The following is a 19,179-nucleotide window of genomic DNA, read 5'->3' as shown; positions in this document are numbered from 1 at the left end:
ACATTACATTTAAAAACTGTACTTTTGAGTTAAAATATATATTTATAATTTTAATAAATGACAAATTAAAAAGGCATGAACATTTTTTTTGTATCAAAAAAATATCGAACCGTGACAACAAAGTATTGAACCGAACCGTGAATTTTGTGTATCGTTGCACCCCTAGTAAATATCTGCTTTAAGGAGGAACAACAGATTCATTTCAGTGCTCTCTGGATAGCTGTGTGAGCCAATGAACAACCAAAATAAAAAACAAACACAAAGTGAATATTTAATTTTACAATATACGAGGATGTAAATTCCAGACGTTATTCCCCCACATATCCAGTTTAAAATAAATCTGTCTCTCTATTCTAAAACCTTTGTCTCTTTCCTTAGTGTCCTGACTTTACCTACAGATGACAGGCATGTTTGCTTTATTTAAAAGTCACCTCTTTTATCCCTTTTCCCTTCAGCGCAGGCTTGTGCTAATTCTGTCCTCCTGCTTGACCTGAAATATTCCTGGCATTGAACCCTGCAGCTGCAAAGTTCACCCACATGGTCCACTCGCTATAAATCAAACATCCTGTCAATTTATTGCAGAAATAAAGCTGAGCTAAAGCTGAATAAAACAATAGAACGTGCACGTTCAGAGAGCGCGCTCATACTGTCCTGATGATATTCTTCTTGTATCTGTTAGATGCTGATGCTGAGGTCGAAGGAGCTCCTGCAGCCCCTCTGGATGTGCGCTGTTTGGATGCCAACAAGGATTATATCATTGTTGCATGGAAGCAGCCAGCTGTTGATGGTGGCAGCTCCATTCTGGGCTACTTTGTGGACAGGTTGGTCAATGTGTCGCTTCCTGCTACTCTAACCTCCAAAGCTAAACTGGATAGACACCACAGAATGAGCTATCAATGCAAAACATAAAAGTCTTTCTCAAATGAATGTCAGAGGAATAAGGCAACACAATATTGGTGATAACATGACTAACAAGTAGTCTTTAGGTGTTTGAAATAAAATCAAAAGTCTGAATGTGACATACTAATATTTTAACGTTTACGCACAGGTGTGAGGTCGGAACCACTCACTGGATTCAGTGCAATGACACCCCGGTGAAGTTTGCCCGATTCCCCGTCACTGGTTTGGTCGAGGGGCGCTCTTATATCTTCCGTGTGCGCGCTGTAAACAAAAGTGGCATAAGCCGCCCATCCAGAGTCTCGGAGCCGGTGGCTGCAATGGACCCAGCTGACCGCGCCCGCATGAGAGGTAGTTGACACAGAGAGGAATTTGACTGTATCGTGAATCAAAGCATCCGATGCACAAACACTCTTAAACATATTTAGGGATTTTGAAGAATAAAAGATGTAGTTTGGGCATTAGTTTTGGCACTGGAGCAAAATATAGAAAACATTTAGCTCACAGAAAATTGCAGGACTGACAATGTGTCTGTACTGATCTACTACATGTTCGCAGGTACTTCTGCTCCCTGGACTGGCCAAATCATTGTCACGGAGGAGGAGCCTGCAGGTAGGAGGTCAAATGCTTTTGCATGATGATTTATATCAGAGAGTAACTCAAGTAGAAGGGGATTATAAAATTCTCCAACTCTGAGTCCACCTGATTCAGGCTTATTAACCACATTCAGGGAAGAAGAAGCACCTGTGCTTTTTCATTTATGCTCTATTTATTATCAATGTAATTATTAAAAAATAATAAAGAAGAAAGGAATGATAACATTTCTTGAATAGATGCATTTTCCAATAAGTGGTGGATGTGATCTTAATACATCCATCTGGTGTTGAAGGGTCAATCTTTCTTTTTTGGAGACTTAACTCTTTCCCTTTTGACCATCAGAGGGCATTGTTCCCAGCAAACCCTGTGATCTGCAGGTGACAGAGGCAACCAAAAACTATGTGGTGCTGAGCTGGAAGCCACCCGGAGAGAAAGGGCTTGAGGGTGTCATGTACTATGTGGAAAAGGTAAATTATTCCTCCACTTTTCCTCAGATGCACTTTAACTAAACGTTTCTGTTTTCCTGCATATGAGATTGTTACATTGCCTGAGTTTCAGTGACAGTGTGACGTTTTCCTCTTTGCCCATCAGTGTGTTTCCGGTACAGACAGCTGGCAGAGGGTGAACACGGAGATCCCAGTAAAGTCTCCTCGCTTTGCGCTGTTTGATCTCGCAGAGGGAAAAGCCTACCGCTTCCGTGTGCGCTGCTGCAATTCTGCCGGTGTTGGCGAGCCATCTGACCCGACTGAGGCCACCACAGTTGGAGACAAGCTTGGTCAGAAGAGAGATAAACATAAACATAGAGAAGATTAGCTCTTTTAGATATTAAGAGTCTTATTTGTCATACAATGCTATCAGGCAAACTGGTCCCAGACCTGTTTTGCAGTCATGACTCCTGCATCACAGATCTGATGAAACTGAACATTTGCACGGTACAAATATATTATGTTAGCACTGACTCAGCCCCAAAATGTAACTATTCTTGTGTGCAGATATCCCATCTGCCCCAGGAAAGGTTATTCCCACCAGAAACACGGACACATCAGTTGTTGTGTCCTGGGAAGCGTCTTGCGATGCCAAAGAGTTAGTGGGATACTACATCGAGGGCAGCATTGTGGGGAGCAACGTGTGGGAGCCCTGCAACAACAAGCCCGTGAATGTCACCAGGTAAAAATGACCCCTCTTGCTTTCTTTCAGCGATTTCTGATACAAATTCATGGCTGCTGCACTTTCTGCATTTACAGGTTCATCTGCCACGGTCTGATCACAGGAGAGAAGTACGTGTTCAGGGTGAGGGCGGTGAACGCTGCAGGGATCAGCCAGTTCTCCCAGGAGTCAGAGGCTGTGGAGGTGAAGGCTGCTATTGGTGAGTACAGTGGATCCATCACATCTAAATACAACAAAGTAATGTAGTAATCAGAGGACGTTAATAATTCCAGTTTACTGCTATTTAGATTAAGATTTGTTTAGAGATGTTAAAAAAACTAAACTGTTGGTGTTATATTGTGCATTTCTGAGCCAGTTGTGTTGGAAATTTCAACAAGGCACACCTCTTGGACGCACTGAACACCACAGACTGATCACTGCTATCATTAGCAGACTCTCTATGTGGAAGAAATAATGCAACAAGCTGATTTTTCTTGATATTTTACCATGAATTGTGTTGTAGACTACTGTTCTCTTGAAACATGTCTTCAGCTCCCACACTTTCTCCACCATTGTTCCACTCTGTCACCCTGTCACATTATTCTGCATTGTCGTATGCTCTACCTACCTCCTACCCTGTCTGGCCACATCTCCTCTAGCGCCTCCTCCTCCCTGCACAGCCTGAGGCGGGGCTGGGGGTCAGGACTTGTAGACTTCCTCTAATTTGGGTCAGTGCGATCCAATTCAGCGGTCGTTACAAAGTAGCTCAGTGTCACACATCACCACTATCACCACCACCTCCCCGCATCTCCCCTATCCTATCTCGGGCACAGGATGTGTCGGCAACCCCACATTAGAGCTAAAGGTACCACCATTCGAACCCCCCCTGTTATCAGCTAGCAATGTTATTGTTCCGTTGGTCTGATTCTTTGTAACTCAATATTTTTACATTATTTCATTCAACTCAAAGTCAATAAACTGCACGATTTGTTACCTAGTCCTAACATGTACTTTGCATGCCAGCAACAGAAACAGTGTTACTGTTTTAATAATGATGCTGTTTCTAAATTCCTGCACGTGTTCCCTAACAGTAACATCTCTCTGCATTAATACTAACACAACTTTCAGCCTTTGGATGTCACTCATTCACTGGCTGGCTTTGCGCTGAGCAGCATGCTTCGTTATCCCTTGTGAAACACTCTTAACAAGAATGCCAGTGCACATATATTTTAAGAAGAAAGATGTGTTGTTGATGACACATCCTTTTCTGCTGGAATAATTTGTTACTTCAACACAGTCTTCAAGGCTGATTCATCATTAGAAAAACCTGATTCCAATTATATTAACACAGCTGAAAATTGTTGTGCGGATTAAAAAACCAATAAATTTGCTAGATGAGTTACTGGACTGTTGATCAGCTAGTGTTCTTTATCAGACAAGAATGGGACAGCACGGCCCTGTTCCAATTTTTTGAGATGTGTTGCAACAATCAAATTCAAATTGACCTTATTTCTCCTTAAAAAGGCACTTTTTCTCAGTTTAAACACTTGACATTCAATTCAGTTCAATTCAATTCAGTTTTATTTTTATAGCGCCAAATCACAACAACAGTTACCTCAAGGTGGTAGACGCTGCAATAATGCATACAGAGAAAAACCCAACAATCATATGATCCCCTATGAGCAAGTACTTTGGGACAGTGGGAAGGAAAAACTTCCTTTTAACAGGAAGAAACCTCCAGCAGAACCAGGCTCAGGGAGGGGCATCTGCTGCGACTGGTTGGGGTGAGAGAAGGAAGACTATGATCTACTGTGTATAAAATACAAATTTATGGGATTTGTAAATCATTGCATTCTGCTTTTAATTTACATTTTTTGGTACTGGAATTTTACAATGTGCCACCAAAACACTGAAATAACCTTTGAGTTCACTTGCAACTGAAGGAAAACTCGGAGTAATTAAAACACAGCACTACCACCCGTGAATTAGATCATGGTGTGCTGTTACATTTGGTCTCGATATACAACTTGCGTCACTTTTGGAGCTGTAATCTAAGAGATGATGGAATCTGTTGGCATTGTTTCTAAAGTCATGAGTTTTTTCATTAAGGGCCAGAGCAAAGCCGCGCACCCACATTATTGGCCGGCTGTTCTGTGTTACGTGCCTGCGTGCTCTCATAATCCCAATTGAAGCCTGCTAACATGGATGTCACCTGCTGGTCATCTTGTCTTCATTTCCACTCCCAGTCAGATGAAGACATTGTTCTGTATTTGACTGCCAGTTCAGCAAATATTGCTTTTTAATGTTTTTGTGCTTGTTTCTTCTTATTCTGTTCTCTTAATGTGGTGCGATTGAGAAATGAGCTGTGGATGGATTTGTGCCTGTTTTTAAAAAAGCTTCTTCTGCTTTTCTCTGCTAACACCCGTAGGGGGCGGCATCCTACACGGTGTGTTGCCGAAGATGGGGCCGGGGGGTAACGTGGGACAACTAACTGAGCACAGGCCACGCTGGACGGGAACGCATGACACTGTCCAGTTCCCTCCCAACACTATGCAAAAGCGCAATAAAGCTCAAGCTGACAGTGAAGCCAGGGAAGGGGCCAGGGCTGCTAGCTCAGACCTCACAGACCCTGACCCCAGGGAGACTAAAAACAAGTGGGGCAAGAGAGGTGATGGGTTCCGGGCCCCTGAGCTGGCAAAAGACATGCACTCAGAGCCTGTGTCAGGCCCAATTTCTGAATCACATACTGACACAATCACAGCTGCACACTGTGACCCAGTAACTGCTGAGGCTCATGGTCAGGCTGTGGAGACAGCTGATGAGCCTGACGCCTCGCAGGCACGTAAGTTCTCAGTAGATGGTAATCGGGAGAAAGCGAAGCCCCAGAGAGAGTCAGCAGGTGAGCACCGAGGAAAACCTTTTGTCAAATCCAAATAAAACCACAAAGAAAAGTACAGTTTTTACCCACTTAAGAGCCATAAAAATATATTCTGCCTTGACTTCACATCAGTTTTGTAGGTACAAATAGTAACTTGGCTCTTTTTGAAGGTAAGTCAATCCAATTCACCGCCAAACCTGGGTTTAACTCATGCTTTCTGGCCGCCACCAAAACCCTAACTTATATGTGTAGTGTCAATCACCTCAGGACCTGCCACTCCTCTGATTACCCAGAGCACTTTAACACACAAAGACACCAAAGCAATTCATGGCAGGAGCCCCTTAATCACACCCTGTACTCGAAAAGTGGGTCATCCAACCAAGAGAACACTTGTGACCTGAGACCTTTTTGGGAGTGCACTCTGGACTTAATCAGACACCCACCTCCCAGACGCTTTGACCACCTTCTCACTCCTAATCAGGAGAGGGTATAAAGTTCATGTGACTATTTGTACTCGACAGGCTGCTTTATTATCACAGTGTTACTTGATCCTGCTTTTGTGGAGACCTTTGGCTCCCAGTCATTCCTTTAACCTGGTCTCTGAAATCGCTGTGCCCTTTGTTACCAGGAATACAGTGTAACAAGCAACATGTAACTGCACACTTTCTGACTCAGTGTATAAAACAGTGGTTTCTAAATTATACTAATCTTTATTTATCTTTTGAATCTGGAACTAGAGAAAAATAATTTAATAATCTTACGGCTGCTGACTTCATAGTTAGAGTGCAGACATAACAATTAACTCCCAAAATCTCAATGTCACTGAGCATTAAGGTTACAAATGTGTTGGGTTGGACGAGATGTTGTTACAGCAGGTATTAACCTACAACTGTCTCTGAACCCACTATCCAGTAATCTTTAACTTTGTAAGGAGAGTAACTGCTGGTGAGTTCCTGCTGTAAACTGTTTCCAATAATGGGACACTGAAGCTCTTCACAGGGAAAAAAGAGGTGTGGGAATTAAAAAGTATCAAATCTTTTGTGGCGCTTCAGTTTCCCATTACGTCAGTTTTCACGCCGAGGTTTTGCCGTATTAATTTGCGATTTGCGTCTCAGCCTCTCCCGCTCCACCCTATGGCATCACTATCCTGGAGTGCGTGCGCGACTCCATGGTGCTGGCCTGGAAGCAGCCAACTTTCATCGGAGGCGCTGACATCACCGGTTATTTTGTGGATTACCGTGAGGTCATCGATGGCGTGCCGGGAAAGTGGCACGAGGCCAACATCAAGGCTGTCAGCGAGCGGGCCTACAGGGTGGGTTGATATGAAAAAACACCATCCGAGCCTGAAGTTATATGTGCTGAATGTGCAAGGGGCGAGTGTCTTTGTGTCTTCGTTTCCAGGTGTCCGATCTGAAGGAGAATAAGAAGTACCAGTTTCAGGTGCGAGCAGCCAACATGGCTGGTGTCGGCATCCCGTCGCTGCCCAGTAATACCTTCCTGTGTGAAGAATGGACCATTGCTGTCCCAGGTTGGTTGGGCCACATGTTTCACCAACTGAGAGAATATTTTAATGAACCATTTGATGAACAACAACAAACAAACAAAAAACCTTCCAATGCACACTGCTTTATTTTTCTGTCACCGATGTTGCACATAAATACAACTATATCAGAGAAATATGGTAAATGATACAAAAAAAATGAATTATTAGATAATTTGGTTACTTTTAATGTTGAAGAAAGTCACTTTATGTTATAAATATAAGAAAAAATACCAAAACAAATGTTCATCATCCATGAATTGTACATATTTCTCCTGTTTGCCATTTATTCCTGCTGTACCCACAATTTTGTTGTACATGTATAATTACGATAAAGTGCTATTCTATTCTATTCTATTCTATTCTATTAGAATTGTGAACTGAATATTTACATGTTATAGACACGGTTTCTGACAACAGTATCACTTTAGGGATTTACAGAACCTTGAAAGTGACTGAGTAAACAGGATTTGTTATTTAGCCTCAGTCATCTTTCTGGGCTGCAGGACCTCCACATGATCTGCAGATTAGAGAGGCGCGGAACGACTCTCTGGTATTGCTATGGAAACCACCTGTGTACCAGGGCCGCGATCCTGTCAACGGGTTCTATGTTGACATCAAGGAAGCAGATGCACCAGAGGAGGCGTGGAGAGGAGTCAACACCAAAGCCTTAGAAAAGACATATACAAAGGTGCTAATCAGGAGTGCATTTATCTGAGAGATTCCCAAGTTTTAGCAGGATATCACAAATATATTTCAACATTGCTTTCTTTCTTTTTTTTGCAGATTAAGGATCTTAAGGAGGGAGAGAAGTATGTGTTCCGTGTGCGTGCTCAGAATAAAGCTGGAGTAGGAAAAGTCTCAGACGTGACAGAGCCGGTTCCCGCTCTGACCAAACCAGGTGGGATGAAATGATGGAACAAGTGAAGGTGACACTACAAAATTTGAGCAGATGAGATTTTTACCTTCTTGTTTTTTTAGGCACGAAAGAGATAGTCGTAGATGTCGACGACGACGGTGTCATCTCCCTGAACTTTGAATGTGGCAACATGACCCCCGACTCCAAGTTTGTGTGGTCCAAAAACTACGAGGACTTCACAGACACCTCCCGCCTGACCACAGAGACCAAGGGAACCAAGTGAGATGGCAACATTTTTAACATTAAGACTATTTGAGCGTCCCTCTCACCTCTCATGTCACGAATGCTGTGTTTCCTGTGCAGGTCTAAAGTTGTTTTCAATCGTCCCGGGGAGGAGGACATTGGAGTTTACTCATGTCTTGTCACTCACACTGACGGTGCTTCATCCAGCTACACTCTCTCTGAGGAAGGTGGGTTTGAAAATTGAGAGAAAATAAGATTTTTCATATTACACGTGTTGCTTTTCTCATCTTGAATCCTGAATCTCTTCTTGTTTTCTTTTCAGAGTTAAAGAGGCTGCTGGAGATCAGTCATGACCACAAGTTCCCCAGTGAGTGCTTCATATGGTATTTCTGCTTTATTTAGTGGTTTGTCATGAACTGGACGGACTTTCTAACTATTTCTTCATCACTTTCTTTACACCAGTTATTCCTCTGAAGTCAGATCTAGCTGTGGAGCTGCTGGAAAAGGGCCGCGTTCGCTTTTGGCTGCAGGCGGAGAAGATGTCCAATAACGGCAAAGTCGATTATGTTTTCAATGATAATGTTGTCTCTCAGGGGGAGGTCAGTGAGAATCTGCGTTCAGATATTTTACTTGTGTGCTCTACCTGTGTTTTAAAGTAAAAAATTTGCTGCTTTATTTGGGGTGGTAGAAATATAAGATGAACTTTGACAAGAACACCGGTGTGATTGAGATGACCATGGAGTCTCTGACCCCGGCGGATGAGGGCACGTACACCTTCCAGCTGCAGGATGGAAAAGCTACCAACCAGTCCAGCTTGGTACTGATAGGGGATGGTATGTTTATTTAAAAAAAAAGAAAAAAGAAAATGTGACTTTTAATTGTGAATGAACGTGTACAGTCAAGGATAAAAAGCTCAGAACGTTATCCATATAAAATAATTTAACACTCTGCCACGCTGGGTATATTTTGATTAGGTTTGATAGAAAGTGGCAACCCCACAAATTAAATTAAATAATATCTCTCATGTGAAACAACCAAAACGATTTTACCTTCAGCAGTAAAGCAGACTGTACCAGAGGCCATTATGGCTCAGGTGGTAGATGGTTTGATACCTGCTCCTTCCAGTCTGTCTGCGACTGGCCAGATATTGAATCCCAATTAGTCCTCTTCATGTTTCTCATTGGCATGATCACTTAAATATGTTTAAAGTGGCTTTTAGTAGGAAGCACTTGCCAAATTCTGACCCTACCATCAGAATGTTGCACCCGAAATTGATACATAACATTCCAACAGTGTTTTTCCAATCTTCTGTTGTCCAGATTTGGTGAGGCCGTGCAAACTGTAGCCTTAGCTTCTTGTTCTTAGCAGAGAGGAGTGGCACGTCTTCTACTGTAGCCCATCTGCTTCTAGACTGGACGTGTTGTGTGTTCTGAGATGCTCTTTTGCGTACCTTGGTCATAACAAATAGTTATTGGTAAAAGGACTTATATTGTGCTTTTCTATTATAGTTGAGGATTAAAAGTGCTATATAAAAACATTTATATAACATACTTATTCGTCCATTGAGGCAAGCACTTTTTTCTAGTGTTTTCTAATTAACATTCACACTCCAATAAATGCGTCGGAGAGCAACTCAAGGTTCAGAAGATGAGCCAGGGATCAAACACACAATCTTCTGATTAGCAGATGACCTGCTCTACTTCCTGAGCTGCAGGGTGGCTTTTCTCTTCCGACCTCTAAGATCAAAGCGGCATTATCTCACATCCTAGAGATGGTTGTTTGGGTAAAATCCCACCAGTTTCTGAAAATACTGAGGCACACATTCAAAGTCACTTAAATCATTCTTTTCCATTCTGATGCTTGATTTGAACAAGAGTTTTTCTTAACCATGTCTGCATGCCTAAATACATTGATTTGCTGCAATTATTTGATATTTTGATCGAGCAGTTTAACAGGTTTAGCTCATAAAGTGTCTGGTGAGAACTCAACATCTGCAACATATGAACACTAGAGGGCACTGAAACATTTTAGAAATCATGATGTAATAGCTCCAGCTGAATTCTAATTTCATTTAATTGCACTTAATGGTATCTGTGTTGTTTTAAACCACAATTTATGAAAACTGTCATTCGTGTATTTTTCAGTGTTCAAGCAGCTGCAGAAGGAATCAGAGTTCCAGAGAAAGGAGTATTTCCGAAAACAAGGTAAGCGCCTGAGCACAAGAGTATTTTAATGACTGATGGATCTGTGTTATTCTCAGAGGCTTAATCTTTTTCTTCAACATTTAAAACAGAACAAAAAATATAAAAGCTGACAGTAACTCGCACAGAAGATGCTGAAACCAGCAAATTTGGAATTTTTGCTTAAAAGTGATGAAGATTCATTAATCAGATTAACAGCTCTATGAAAAATTTTCACAGAATTGAGTTTTCATTATTTGCCCGATTGTCATCATTTTACCTGCGGCGTTTGTTCCAGGCCCTCACTTTATCGAGTACTTGAGTTGGGAAGTGACACCAGAATGCTGCGTTGTACTCAAATGCAAGGTGAGCCTGTGTTTTAGAGATTTTACTTGTACATTTTTTCTTTTTTAATGTAACTGAGCTCTAAAAACATCATCCTGCTGTGCTGGAATTCAGGTGGGCAACATGAAGAAGGAGACCTCTGCACTGTGGCACAAAGACAGACACCAGATCAAAGTGGACGAGCACCTCGGCTTTGCAGAGGGAGTGCTGAAACTGGAAATTGCTCAGGTGAGAGTGTGAGAAAGTGAAGTGTGAATATCCGTATATATGTGTGTATATTTCTGTACTGTATAACCACCTTTGAATTCATTTGCATATATGGCTGTAAATGTGCTGCTCTGTTTCCCTCTGTGTGGATCTTTCTGTCCTTACCTTCCAACAGAGACAGGAATATGTACTATATACATGGAGGGCTGACTGGGCACAGGTGAAAAAAAGTCAAGAGAAAATAAATATTTTCAAAATAAAACAGGAAACAAGCCAGACATTTGAACTGCTCTGTCACAATCTCTGTCTTCTCTTTTCATCTAACCCATCTCTGTCCCTTATCTACTGTATAACTCACGAACCCCTCACATCCCATCGTGTCGTATTGTCTGTAAACGTCTGTCCAATTATGACATGCTTTCCTCACAGGTAATTCAGCATATAAACATGATGTCACATGTGTCCCATTGCAGCGCGACCTCCCCGCAGACACAGCAGACATTGTCGACAGCCCGATCTGGAGAAGACTTAAAGTTGGGATCAGTTATCTGTTGTGACCGTGGGCCAACGGCCACCTCTGGTTTTCCCGTTTTTGCCTGAGAATGCTTTTCTTTTTTTTTTCGTAGCTGTTGTTCGCCTCTTATTTTTGCTTTTGCGTCATATACGTGTGCACTGCAGCGCCCCTAGCTGAAGAGAAGCGCTTGCCTTTTTCAGACGAATACGCTTAATTTCCTTTTGCAAAACCTTCCTGAGCTAATTTGCTGTTGCATTTTTGCTGTCAGATTTCCAAGAAGGATGCTGGTGTGTATGAGGTGATTCTGAAGGATGACAGAGGACAGGACACCTCCACACTGAATCTGACAGACCAAGGTAACTTTGTACGGCAATACAACAATGAAATCAGAAACAAATGCAGCAAATGAACCACTTAGGGTGATAAAATGTGTCTTTTTTTAAGGTTTCAAAGACTTGATGAATGAAGTTTTCAGTGTTATCGGTAAGAAGAAATATTTAGTCCACAGATGATGTCATATGTAGTACATATTTAACCCAACACACATTAAATAAGGATGTTTATCTTTGCAGCCAATTCCTCCACTCCACTGAAGATCACAAGCACAGATGAGGGCATTAGACTCTACACCTTTGTCAGCTACTATAATGACTTGCTCCAAGTCACATGGCACTACAAGTAGGTTTTTGGTTGGTTGACATGAACAAAACAAGCAACTTTTAATCAAATCTATACCTGATGTATATTTAATTTTCAGTTGTGAGTTGTCAGGATTAAACCACGTGTTCATCTTATCAGACGCTTCTGTGCTTTTGTGTCACAAAGTGGCCTTTAACATATACGTTTTTCATATCGTCTCTCTGACAGGGATTCAGCAATTGCCTTTTCTGACCGCATAAAGAGCGGCGTGGTCGGGGAGCAGCTGTGGCTTCAGATCACAGAGCCCACAGAGAAAGACATGGGCAAATATGCCATCGAGTTCTACGATGGAAAAGGTGGCCTCAGGAGGACCGTTGACCTCTCTGGTCAAGGTGAGTGTCTAAGTGACTTTATAACTGGGCTGATTTCACATCTTAAACTTTTTTCATCTTGCCAGCTTCCAACATGTTTACATGATGTGAAAAGTTTGATTTTCTTTTGTAGGAATTATCACCTCAGTTATCAGTTAGATTTCTTTAACGTGATGTTTTGCAGTTATTGTATGCTGTGCGACACAAAGATGTGTCTTGGCCTGTAAAACTGATTCTTACAACTTTTGTTTTACAGCATTTGATGATGCTTTTGCAGAATTCCAGAGACTCAAGTAAGTCATTAACCAGCCTATAACTAACATTTCTTTTCTGTATGTAGCCACAGTCCCAGCAAAGCTTTTCTCATATAAGGAAAAATGATGTAAAGAATGTCACTTGTCATTCTCAACTTTGACCTAATTTGTCATTCTCTCCTCAGAGCTGCTGCTATTGCAGAGAGAAGTAAGTAGTACTCTGTTTACAATAGCTCCACTTCTTTAATATTTGGCCTTTTCAGATCTGATAATGAAGATGCTGAATCTTCATGAAGACGGGTTGCAAATATATTGCTTTTAAATGAGTTTCAAATTATGTAGCTAACTTTACTGTGACTAAAAGTACAACCAGGGCTCAGTAACTTGACTATTAATATGATTTCAGTTCCTCAATTTATTTTCTTCCTCCACTTCCGTTGACTTAAAGTATAACATGTTGTAGAAAGCAAACAATTTTTACATTCCTAGTTAGAGTCATTTGTGTATTTGATTTGTGTCAACTACTTAAACTGAGTTATAGAAGTAACAAAGGATAAGTCACGTGCTGACATGATACAAAGAAACACCCTCTGTCAATTTTAAAAACTCATCTAATCCATAGAAAAGGTCTAAAAATGAGTTAAATGCAACTTTAGATGAACAACAACACATGACATATTACTTAATGCCATTGAAGTAATTCTTTTGTCTATGACTTCATCAGTGCATCACATCGCTGTGGTTATATACTGGTATATGCACAACTCTCTTAAGGTTGGACTTGGACTGGACCACTGCAGCACATTGATATTTTTTCTTATTCAGCTGATCTGTTGTAGATTTGCTGCTGTGCTTGGGATCATTGTCGTGTTGCAAGATTCAATTTCAGCCAAACTTTAGCTGTCAGACAGACGACCTCACATTTGACTCTAGAATACATCGGTATAAAAAGAGTTAGTGGTGGACTCACTGACTGCAAGATGCCCGGTTCCTGTGGGTGGAAAGCAAACTCAAATCATCACCCCTCCACCACTGTGCCGACAGTCGTATGAGGTGTTGATTATTGCTAAATGTGGCTCTTTGCATTATGACCAAACAATTCTACTTCGGTCTTGTCTATCCAAGGAAGTCTTGTGATTTGTTCAGATCGAACATGCTCAGCTGTGGTGCCATGTTCCTCTTGGCAATTCTTCAAAACAACCCATAGTCTTAGCCTATAGAGTCTGAGATGCAGCTCTTGAGTTTTCTGGAATATCTCTGAGCATTGCACGGTCTGATCTTACAACGAATTTGGCGATAATCTTGAATGTTTTCTGCTTGTGAATAACCTGTCTCTGTCACGGTTGCCGCTGGCCAACTGTGGGGATGTGAGGAAGGAGGACCCAGGCACAGAGCTTTGAATGCAAACAGTGGAAAACACAACAATAAATACTCAGTGCGTTCCAGACTCCCGTGACATGTCCTCTTCCCAGTGCCAGTGTTCCTGTCTCCGCTTCTCAGTGTTTGAGCACCCCGTGCTCACTGCCCTCTAGTCTCCACGCTTCTCCTGGGGAAATAACAGGCAGGCAGCTGTAAGACACACGCAATGCGGCAGACTAACCTTACTGACTGGACGTCACGCAATGATCCAGCGTCGGCGAGAGCTCCACCACACTCTTACAGTGCGCCCCAGGGTGGCTGTGGCTACAATGTAGCTTGCCATCACCAGTGTGTGAATGTGTGTGTGAATGGGTGGATGACTGAATGTGTAAAGCGCTTTGGGGTCCTTAGGGACTAGTAAAGCGCTATACAAATACAGGCCATTAACCATTAAGTAGCTCCTCCGATGGGGCTTCATCAGCTGTGTGATTGTCTTCAGGTGTGGCAAGGCCACACCTACCAGGCCTGAAGGCACCTGTAAACAGGTGCCCCCAGACACACACACACACACAAACACATACCTGCAAGCAGGGAGAATGAAGGACAGCAACACCAAAAACACATATAATGTACAAGTCCATAAATGCTCAGGGACCCTGGATTGCTTAGATCCAGGTCCCTGACAGTCTCACTGTAGAATATACTGTGTTCATCTGAGGTTGTATTTTAAGACCTGCTAAGAACCAGACTGTTTTTATTATGTCCTGATACATAAAACCTGAGAGTGAGAGGGTGTAGCTATTTTCTTTTTATCATGACTATAAATCTCAGTGGGTCAAAGTGAGCTCTATTCTGTGAAGTTTAAATTAACTCCAGTTAGTACTATAGTTTATTCTAAAAACATTAAGAAAAACTCTTTTTTTTTTTAAAAATCAGAGATTGTAATTTAAAAAGCTAGTTTACCATATTTATTGCAAATTTAAGTCCATCCATCCATCCATCCTCATCCGCTTTGTCCGGGGCCGGGTCGCGGGGGCAGCAGCCTAAGCAAATTTAAGTCCATTGCAATAAAATTGGAATGTGTTAAAAACAACAAGCAACAGCCCTGAACATGAATACTAACCCGAAGACTGTTCTGAGCCACATAAAGTCTTTCATGTTAGATAAAAACACAGTTTGCGTGCACTGTGTGCAACATGCTTTGTTTTTGAAAATCATTTTTCATTAGTTAATATTGTTACTTTTCAGATCGTGCTCGAGTAGCAGGAGGCCTCCCTGATGTGGTCACCATACAAGAGGGCAAGGTAAACAGTTTTAGCTGAATTCATGTGGTTTGCACATCATATAGCAAACTTTGACATGGCCCACTGTCTTCAACTAAGAGTCTTAACCTTTACAGTGACTGCCCTGAGTGTAACTGAGTTGTGCCTTATTTTCCATTCAGGCTCTCAATCTCACCTGCAACATTTCGGGCAACCCCGTGCCAGAGGTCACCTGGCTGAAGAACGACAGAGAGATCACGTCTGATGAGCACTGCATCCTGAAGTTCGAGTCGGGCAAGTTCGCCAGTTTCACCATCACCGGCGTGAACACGTCAGACTCGGGCAAGTACAGCATCCTGGTGAAGAACAAGTACGGCACAGAGAGCGGGGACTTCACCGTAAGTGTGTTCATCCCTGAAGAGGCGGGCGGCAAGAAAAAGTAAAAGCGGTCCAAATCTTGTCGTAAATATGTAAAAATGATGCGTACTGGAAAAAGTTAAAAAGAAAAATAGATTTTAAAAAAAGAGGTGGTGTTTGATGGTTTGTGTAGAAATCAGTCAAATAAACTCCCGAGGTGATGAAACTGAACACCAAAAAAAGTACAAAGAAAAGAGTTACTTAAGATTATGATTAATACTGTATGTGAACATTTGGTCCAATAATTACAAATCTCACTGAAAATCTGAAGCTTATTTGTGGCTGCCACTATGAAAAAATGTCACGGTTAGTGTGGAATGTCTATTAAAAACATAAATGTTTTTACATTTGCTACAAATTATGTGGATTTCCCAGCAAACCTGACAAGACAAGTACTTCAGACTGCGTGCAGCTGTCAGATTTACTGAAACCGTGTCATTAAATTGTGGGAAAAATCTCACAGAGACGGCACAAATTTCAATTCTATCTTTCTCAACCTGCAAGAAATAAACTAGTTAAGACAGATGTGCTGGGGTTTATTCCGATGGTGTGCTTTGGAAGTAAATATAATTTGTAGCAAAACAGTTAAAAATGTGCGTTTCAGTGAGATTTTAAACTTATGTGTGTTCCACTTTATTCACATTCACTCTAAATGTTATCTTCTGCAGAAAACGGTACAAGTCAGCTCACTGTCTACTCACTATTATTTATATAACACACCATTTTCCCCAGCCCATAATTAGTAATTATCCTGGATGTTGATGCAGTGAAAACTGTGAGGTCACTGTTAATACCAACAATAGAGGTTATTGTTTCTCTTCCTTTTCCCATTTTTTGATGAGACTAATAAAAAAAGCATGTATTTCCCCACCTCCTCCACCTTCTGTCTTTCCTTTCTGAGTCGTGTCACTTTGATTTCAATTCTTCACCTTTTACGTTTCACTCTCTTGTTTCAGTCGAGTTGTTCCGTTTTCACTCCCGATCACTATTTCTGTAGAAGTTGGACAGCCTGAAGATCCACCACCAGCATGGACACAACTCACCCCCTTCACTGTAATCCTGATATTTGTTGTAGGACAATCATTTGCCGTATCCTCAGGATAACGTGACACTTTCTTTACAATGAGCACAAAAGAGGGACACGAAAAAAGTATTGTCTTTTTGTCATAGAGCACAAATATCCAGAACATTTCTAATTAGATAAAAGCCATTTTTACTATTATGTTCTTCAGTCTGAAATGTAATAACAAAACATAAGGGTGTATTTCAGAGCCTAGGGGCCAGATATTTTTCTTATGCATCAGTTGCTGCATGTATAAATACATAACTTTTAGTTTTTAAGTTAGCTCATTATTAAGTTGGTAATGAGATCCTTCTTGCTTCACATTTTGTTTATACTCACCTGAAGTGACAAAACTATTAGTTATACAAGTTTAAATCAAATCTATTTCTACCATATATATATACAGGCACTATTAAGTCGCCAGCTGTATGCCAAATGGTTAAGTATGTTTACCAGTCAATTTTTTAGGTACACAGCTGCTGCAGATTTGTCAGCTGCACATTTATGAAGGAATCTCCCGTTCCACCAGATCCCAACGACGCTTATTAGATTAAGATGTGGTGACCGGGAAGGCCATTTGATTACAGTGAAGTTATCGTCATGATGAAAAAACCAGTTTAAGAAACCTATTTGAACAACTAAAGGGATGGAAATGGTCAGCAACAATACTCGGGTCGGCTGTGTGGGCCTAATTTAATTAGTGCTAAATCAAAGTGTGCCAAAAAAATATCCCCCACATCATTACAGAAACAGTAGCAGCAGCCTGAACTGTCTATACAATCAAGGATTAATGCATGGTTTAATGTTATTTAAATCCACTTCAGTTCCTACCAGCCAAATGTTACTGCAGAAATGGAGGTAACATTTTTTCAATGTTCTGTCAATTTTGGTGAACCCATGTGAGCTACAGCTTTAGTTTGATGATGAACATTTGAGCGTACCTAATGAAGCGTCCAGTGAGTGCATATCATATCACATAACCATAAAAAACTTAACAAAGGGTAACTGTATAACTAAGAAATCCTAAGAGATCACAGTTCAACTTGCACCAGAGTTGGACTCATTGAACGTTTCAGCTTGAGAGCATTTTAAAGAGAAAAGATTAAATAATATTTTTGCATCAAATTAAAGTCACAATTCTTTGCAATACATCAGCGAATCTCTCATTACAATCTCTTCTTTCTTCTTTTAGAAAGTTGCAATAATACAAAAACTTTTGTGTTAATGTAAATTAAACTGAGGTGAAGCTGAAATTTAACATTTTGCAAAAACTTTAGTAGCCTAAATAGCTTAATTATGACAGTTTTTATCATTTTCTCTATGAGATGATACTGTTTTAGCCTTCAGCGGTAGGTGTGATCTCACTGAGCTTCATGGGTAAGTAGTTGATTTCACTTTCTGAATGACTGTATGGTGATTAGTTCATGATTGTAGAGCTTTACCACACTGCAATGTCTCCCTTCACTGTGGATGAACTCAGGTGGAGGTCACAGAGGGGACACCTGACTTGGGGGTGACTTCATATTGGACTGATGAAGAGGGAAATGTAGTGTTTGGCTCAAACACACCAAAAGAAAAGATGAAAACCACACTTACTGGAACTAAAATGCAGAAGCGAAAGGGTGAGGAGTTTTCGTTTGTTGTTTAAACACTGGCAAAATTACAGAATGGTGCAATTTTCCCATGACGGGCTGAAATGCTTACTAATAAATATTTCCTTACAGAATCTGTTTCAAAGGCATCGACTGTGAAAAATGTGGAAGACAGAGAGCAGGACAAAAAAAGCGAGGCACAAAATGAGGGGGACCCTGCAGAAGTTCCTGCTTTAGATTCAGATCAAACTAAAGAGGCAAAAGTAGATTTGATCAACCAAACACTGCCTGTTGACCAATCAGAAGCTTCTGAGCAACCTGCAGACAGTGCAGAGAAGCCTGAAGCAGTGGCTGAGACAACCTGAAATCAATGAATGAATATAAACCCATTATATACTTTGCTGTGGGCTTATCATAACATATTAATAATAACAATATTCCACTTTACACTAAATTAAATGGGATGGTAGTATTTTAATAACCACATACTGTTTTTCAATATGCTGTGTGTATCTTTTTGCTGTATCTGCCTAAATAAAGGAGCTGTTATACTTCTTTGTACTCCATATTGTACTCTTATAAATATACAGAGTGATGCAGGCTTTCCAGCTTAAAGAGGCGCCTCTCTAGTTTGCACGGACGAATAAAGCAAACATGAGAAATTCTTGTTGTGAAACAGAGCAGAAATGATCCAGATGAACAAGAGTAAAATTTGCAGAGGTCGATTAAGGCAAGGCAAATTTATTTGTATAGCACAATTCAACAACAAGGTGATTCAAAGTGCTTTACAGAGACATTAGAAACAAAAACAAATAA

The 19,179-nt window shown here is 41.1% G+C and overlaps 1 protein-coding gene across 8 annotated transcripts in view; it reads left to right on the top strand.

Moving 5' to 3' along the window:
- The window catches only part of myom1b (myomesin 1b), a 33,215-nt gene extending 14,297 nt beyond the window's left edge, over positions 1 to 18,918 (top strand). For 4 of the 8 annotated variants that reach the window (XM_013912331.1, XM_013912327.1, XM_013912326.1 and 1 more), the window contains 31 exons: positions 680 to 821; positions 1,049 to 1,248; positions 1,456 to 1,509; positions 1,837 to 1,961; positions 2,086 to 2,269; positions 2,487 to 2,661; positions 2,739 to 2,860; positions 5,069 to 5,086; positions 6,634 to 6,830; positions 6,920 to 7,046; positions 7,565 to 7,749; positions 7,845 to 7,959; positions 8,040 to 8,196; positions 8,281 to 8,387; positions 8,483 to 8,527; positions 8,623 to 8,759; positions 8,849 to 8,993; positions 10,305 to 10,364; positions 10,639 to 10,706; positions 10,800 to 10,913; positions 11,366 to 11,425; positions 11,675 to 11,762; positions 11,851 to 11,889; positions 11,979 to 12,084; positions 12,274 to 12,437; positions 12,673 to 12,709; positions 12,856 to 12,878; positions 15,278 to 15,333; positions 15,474 to 15,689; positions 18,252 to 18,393; positions 18,496 to 18,918. In XM_013912331.1, the coding sequence (XP_013767785.1) occupies positions 680 to 821; positions 1,049 to 1,248; positions 1,456 to 1,509; positions 1,837 to 1,961; positions 2,086 to 2,269; positions 2,487 to 2,661; positions 2,739 to 2,860; positions 5,069 to 5,086; positions 6,634 to 6,830; positions 6,920 to 7,046; positions 7,565 to 7,749; positions 7,845 to 7,959; positions 8,040 to 8,196; positions 8,281 to 8,387; positions 8,483 to 8,527; positions 8,623 to 8,759; positions 8,849 to 8,993; positions 10,305 to 10,364; positions 10,639 to 10,706; positions 10,800 to 10,913; positions 11,366 to 11,425; positions 11,675 to 11,762; positions 11,851 to 11,889; positions 11,979 to 12,084; positions 12,274 to 12,437; positions 12,673 to 12,709; positions 12,856 to 12,878; positions 15,278 to 15,333; positions 15,474 to 15,689; positions 18,252 to 18,393; positions 18,496 to 18,728 (3,641 nt within the window). In that variant the 3' untranslated portion in view covers positions 18,729 to 18,918. Of the gene's footprint in view, positions 1 to 679; positions 822 to 1,048; positions 1,249 to 1,455; positions 1,510 to 1,836; positions 1,962 to 2,085; positions 2,270 to 2,486; positions 2,662 to 2,738; positions 2,861 to 5,068; positions 5,087 to 6,633; positions 6,831 to 6,919; positions 7,047 to 7,564; positions 7,750 to 7,844; positions 7,960 to 8,039; positions 8,197 to 8,280; positions 8,388 to 8,482; positions 8,528 to 8,622; positions 8,760 to 8,848; positions 8,994 to 10,304; positions 10,365 to 10,638; positions 10,707 to 10,799; positions 10,914 to 11,365; positions 11,426 to 11,674; positions 11,763 to 11,850; positions 11,890 to 11,978; positions 12,085 to 12,273; positions 12,438 to 12,672; positions 12,710 to 12,855; positions 12,879 to 15,277; positions 15,334 to 15,473; positions 15,776 to 18,251; positions 18,394 to 18,495 lie in introns of those variants that run through there. The other 4 variants (XM_013912328.1, XM_013912329.1, XM_013912330.1 and 1 more) reach the window with 4 other exon arrangements.
- The last annotated feature ends 261 nt before the right edge of the window (positions 18,919 to 19,179 follow it).

The sequence above is a fragment of the Pundamilia nyererei genome, unplaced genomic scaffold (assembly GCF_000239375.1).
Source record: "Pundamilia nyererei isolate P.nyererei 1_Seehausen unplaced genomic scaffold, PunNye1.0 scaffold00087, whole genome shotgun sequence".
Classification (NCBI taxonomy): Eukaryota; Metazoa; Chordata; class Actinopteri; order Cichliformes; family Cichlidae; genus Pundamilia; species Pundamilia nyererei.
The sequence above is the reverse complement of the archived record's forward strand: the minus strand, read 5'-3'. Positions and strand labels throughout refer to the sequence as shown.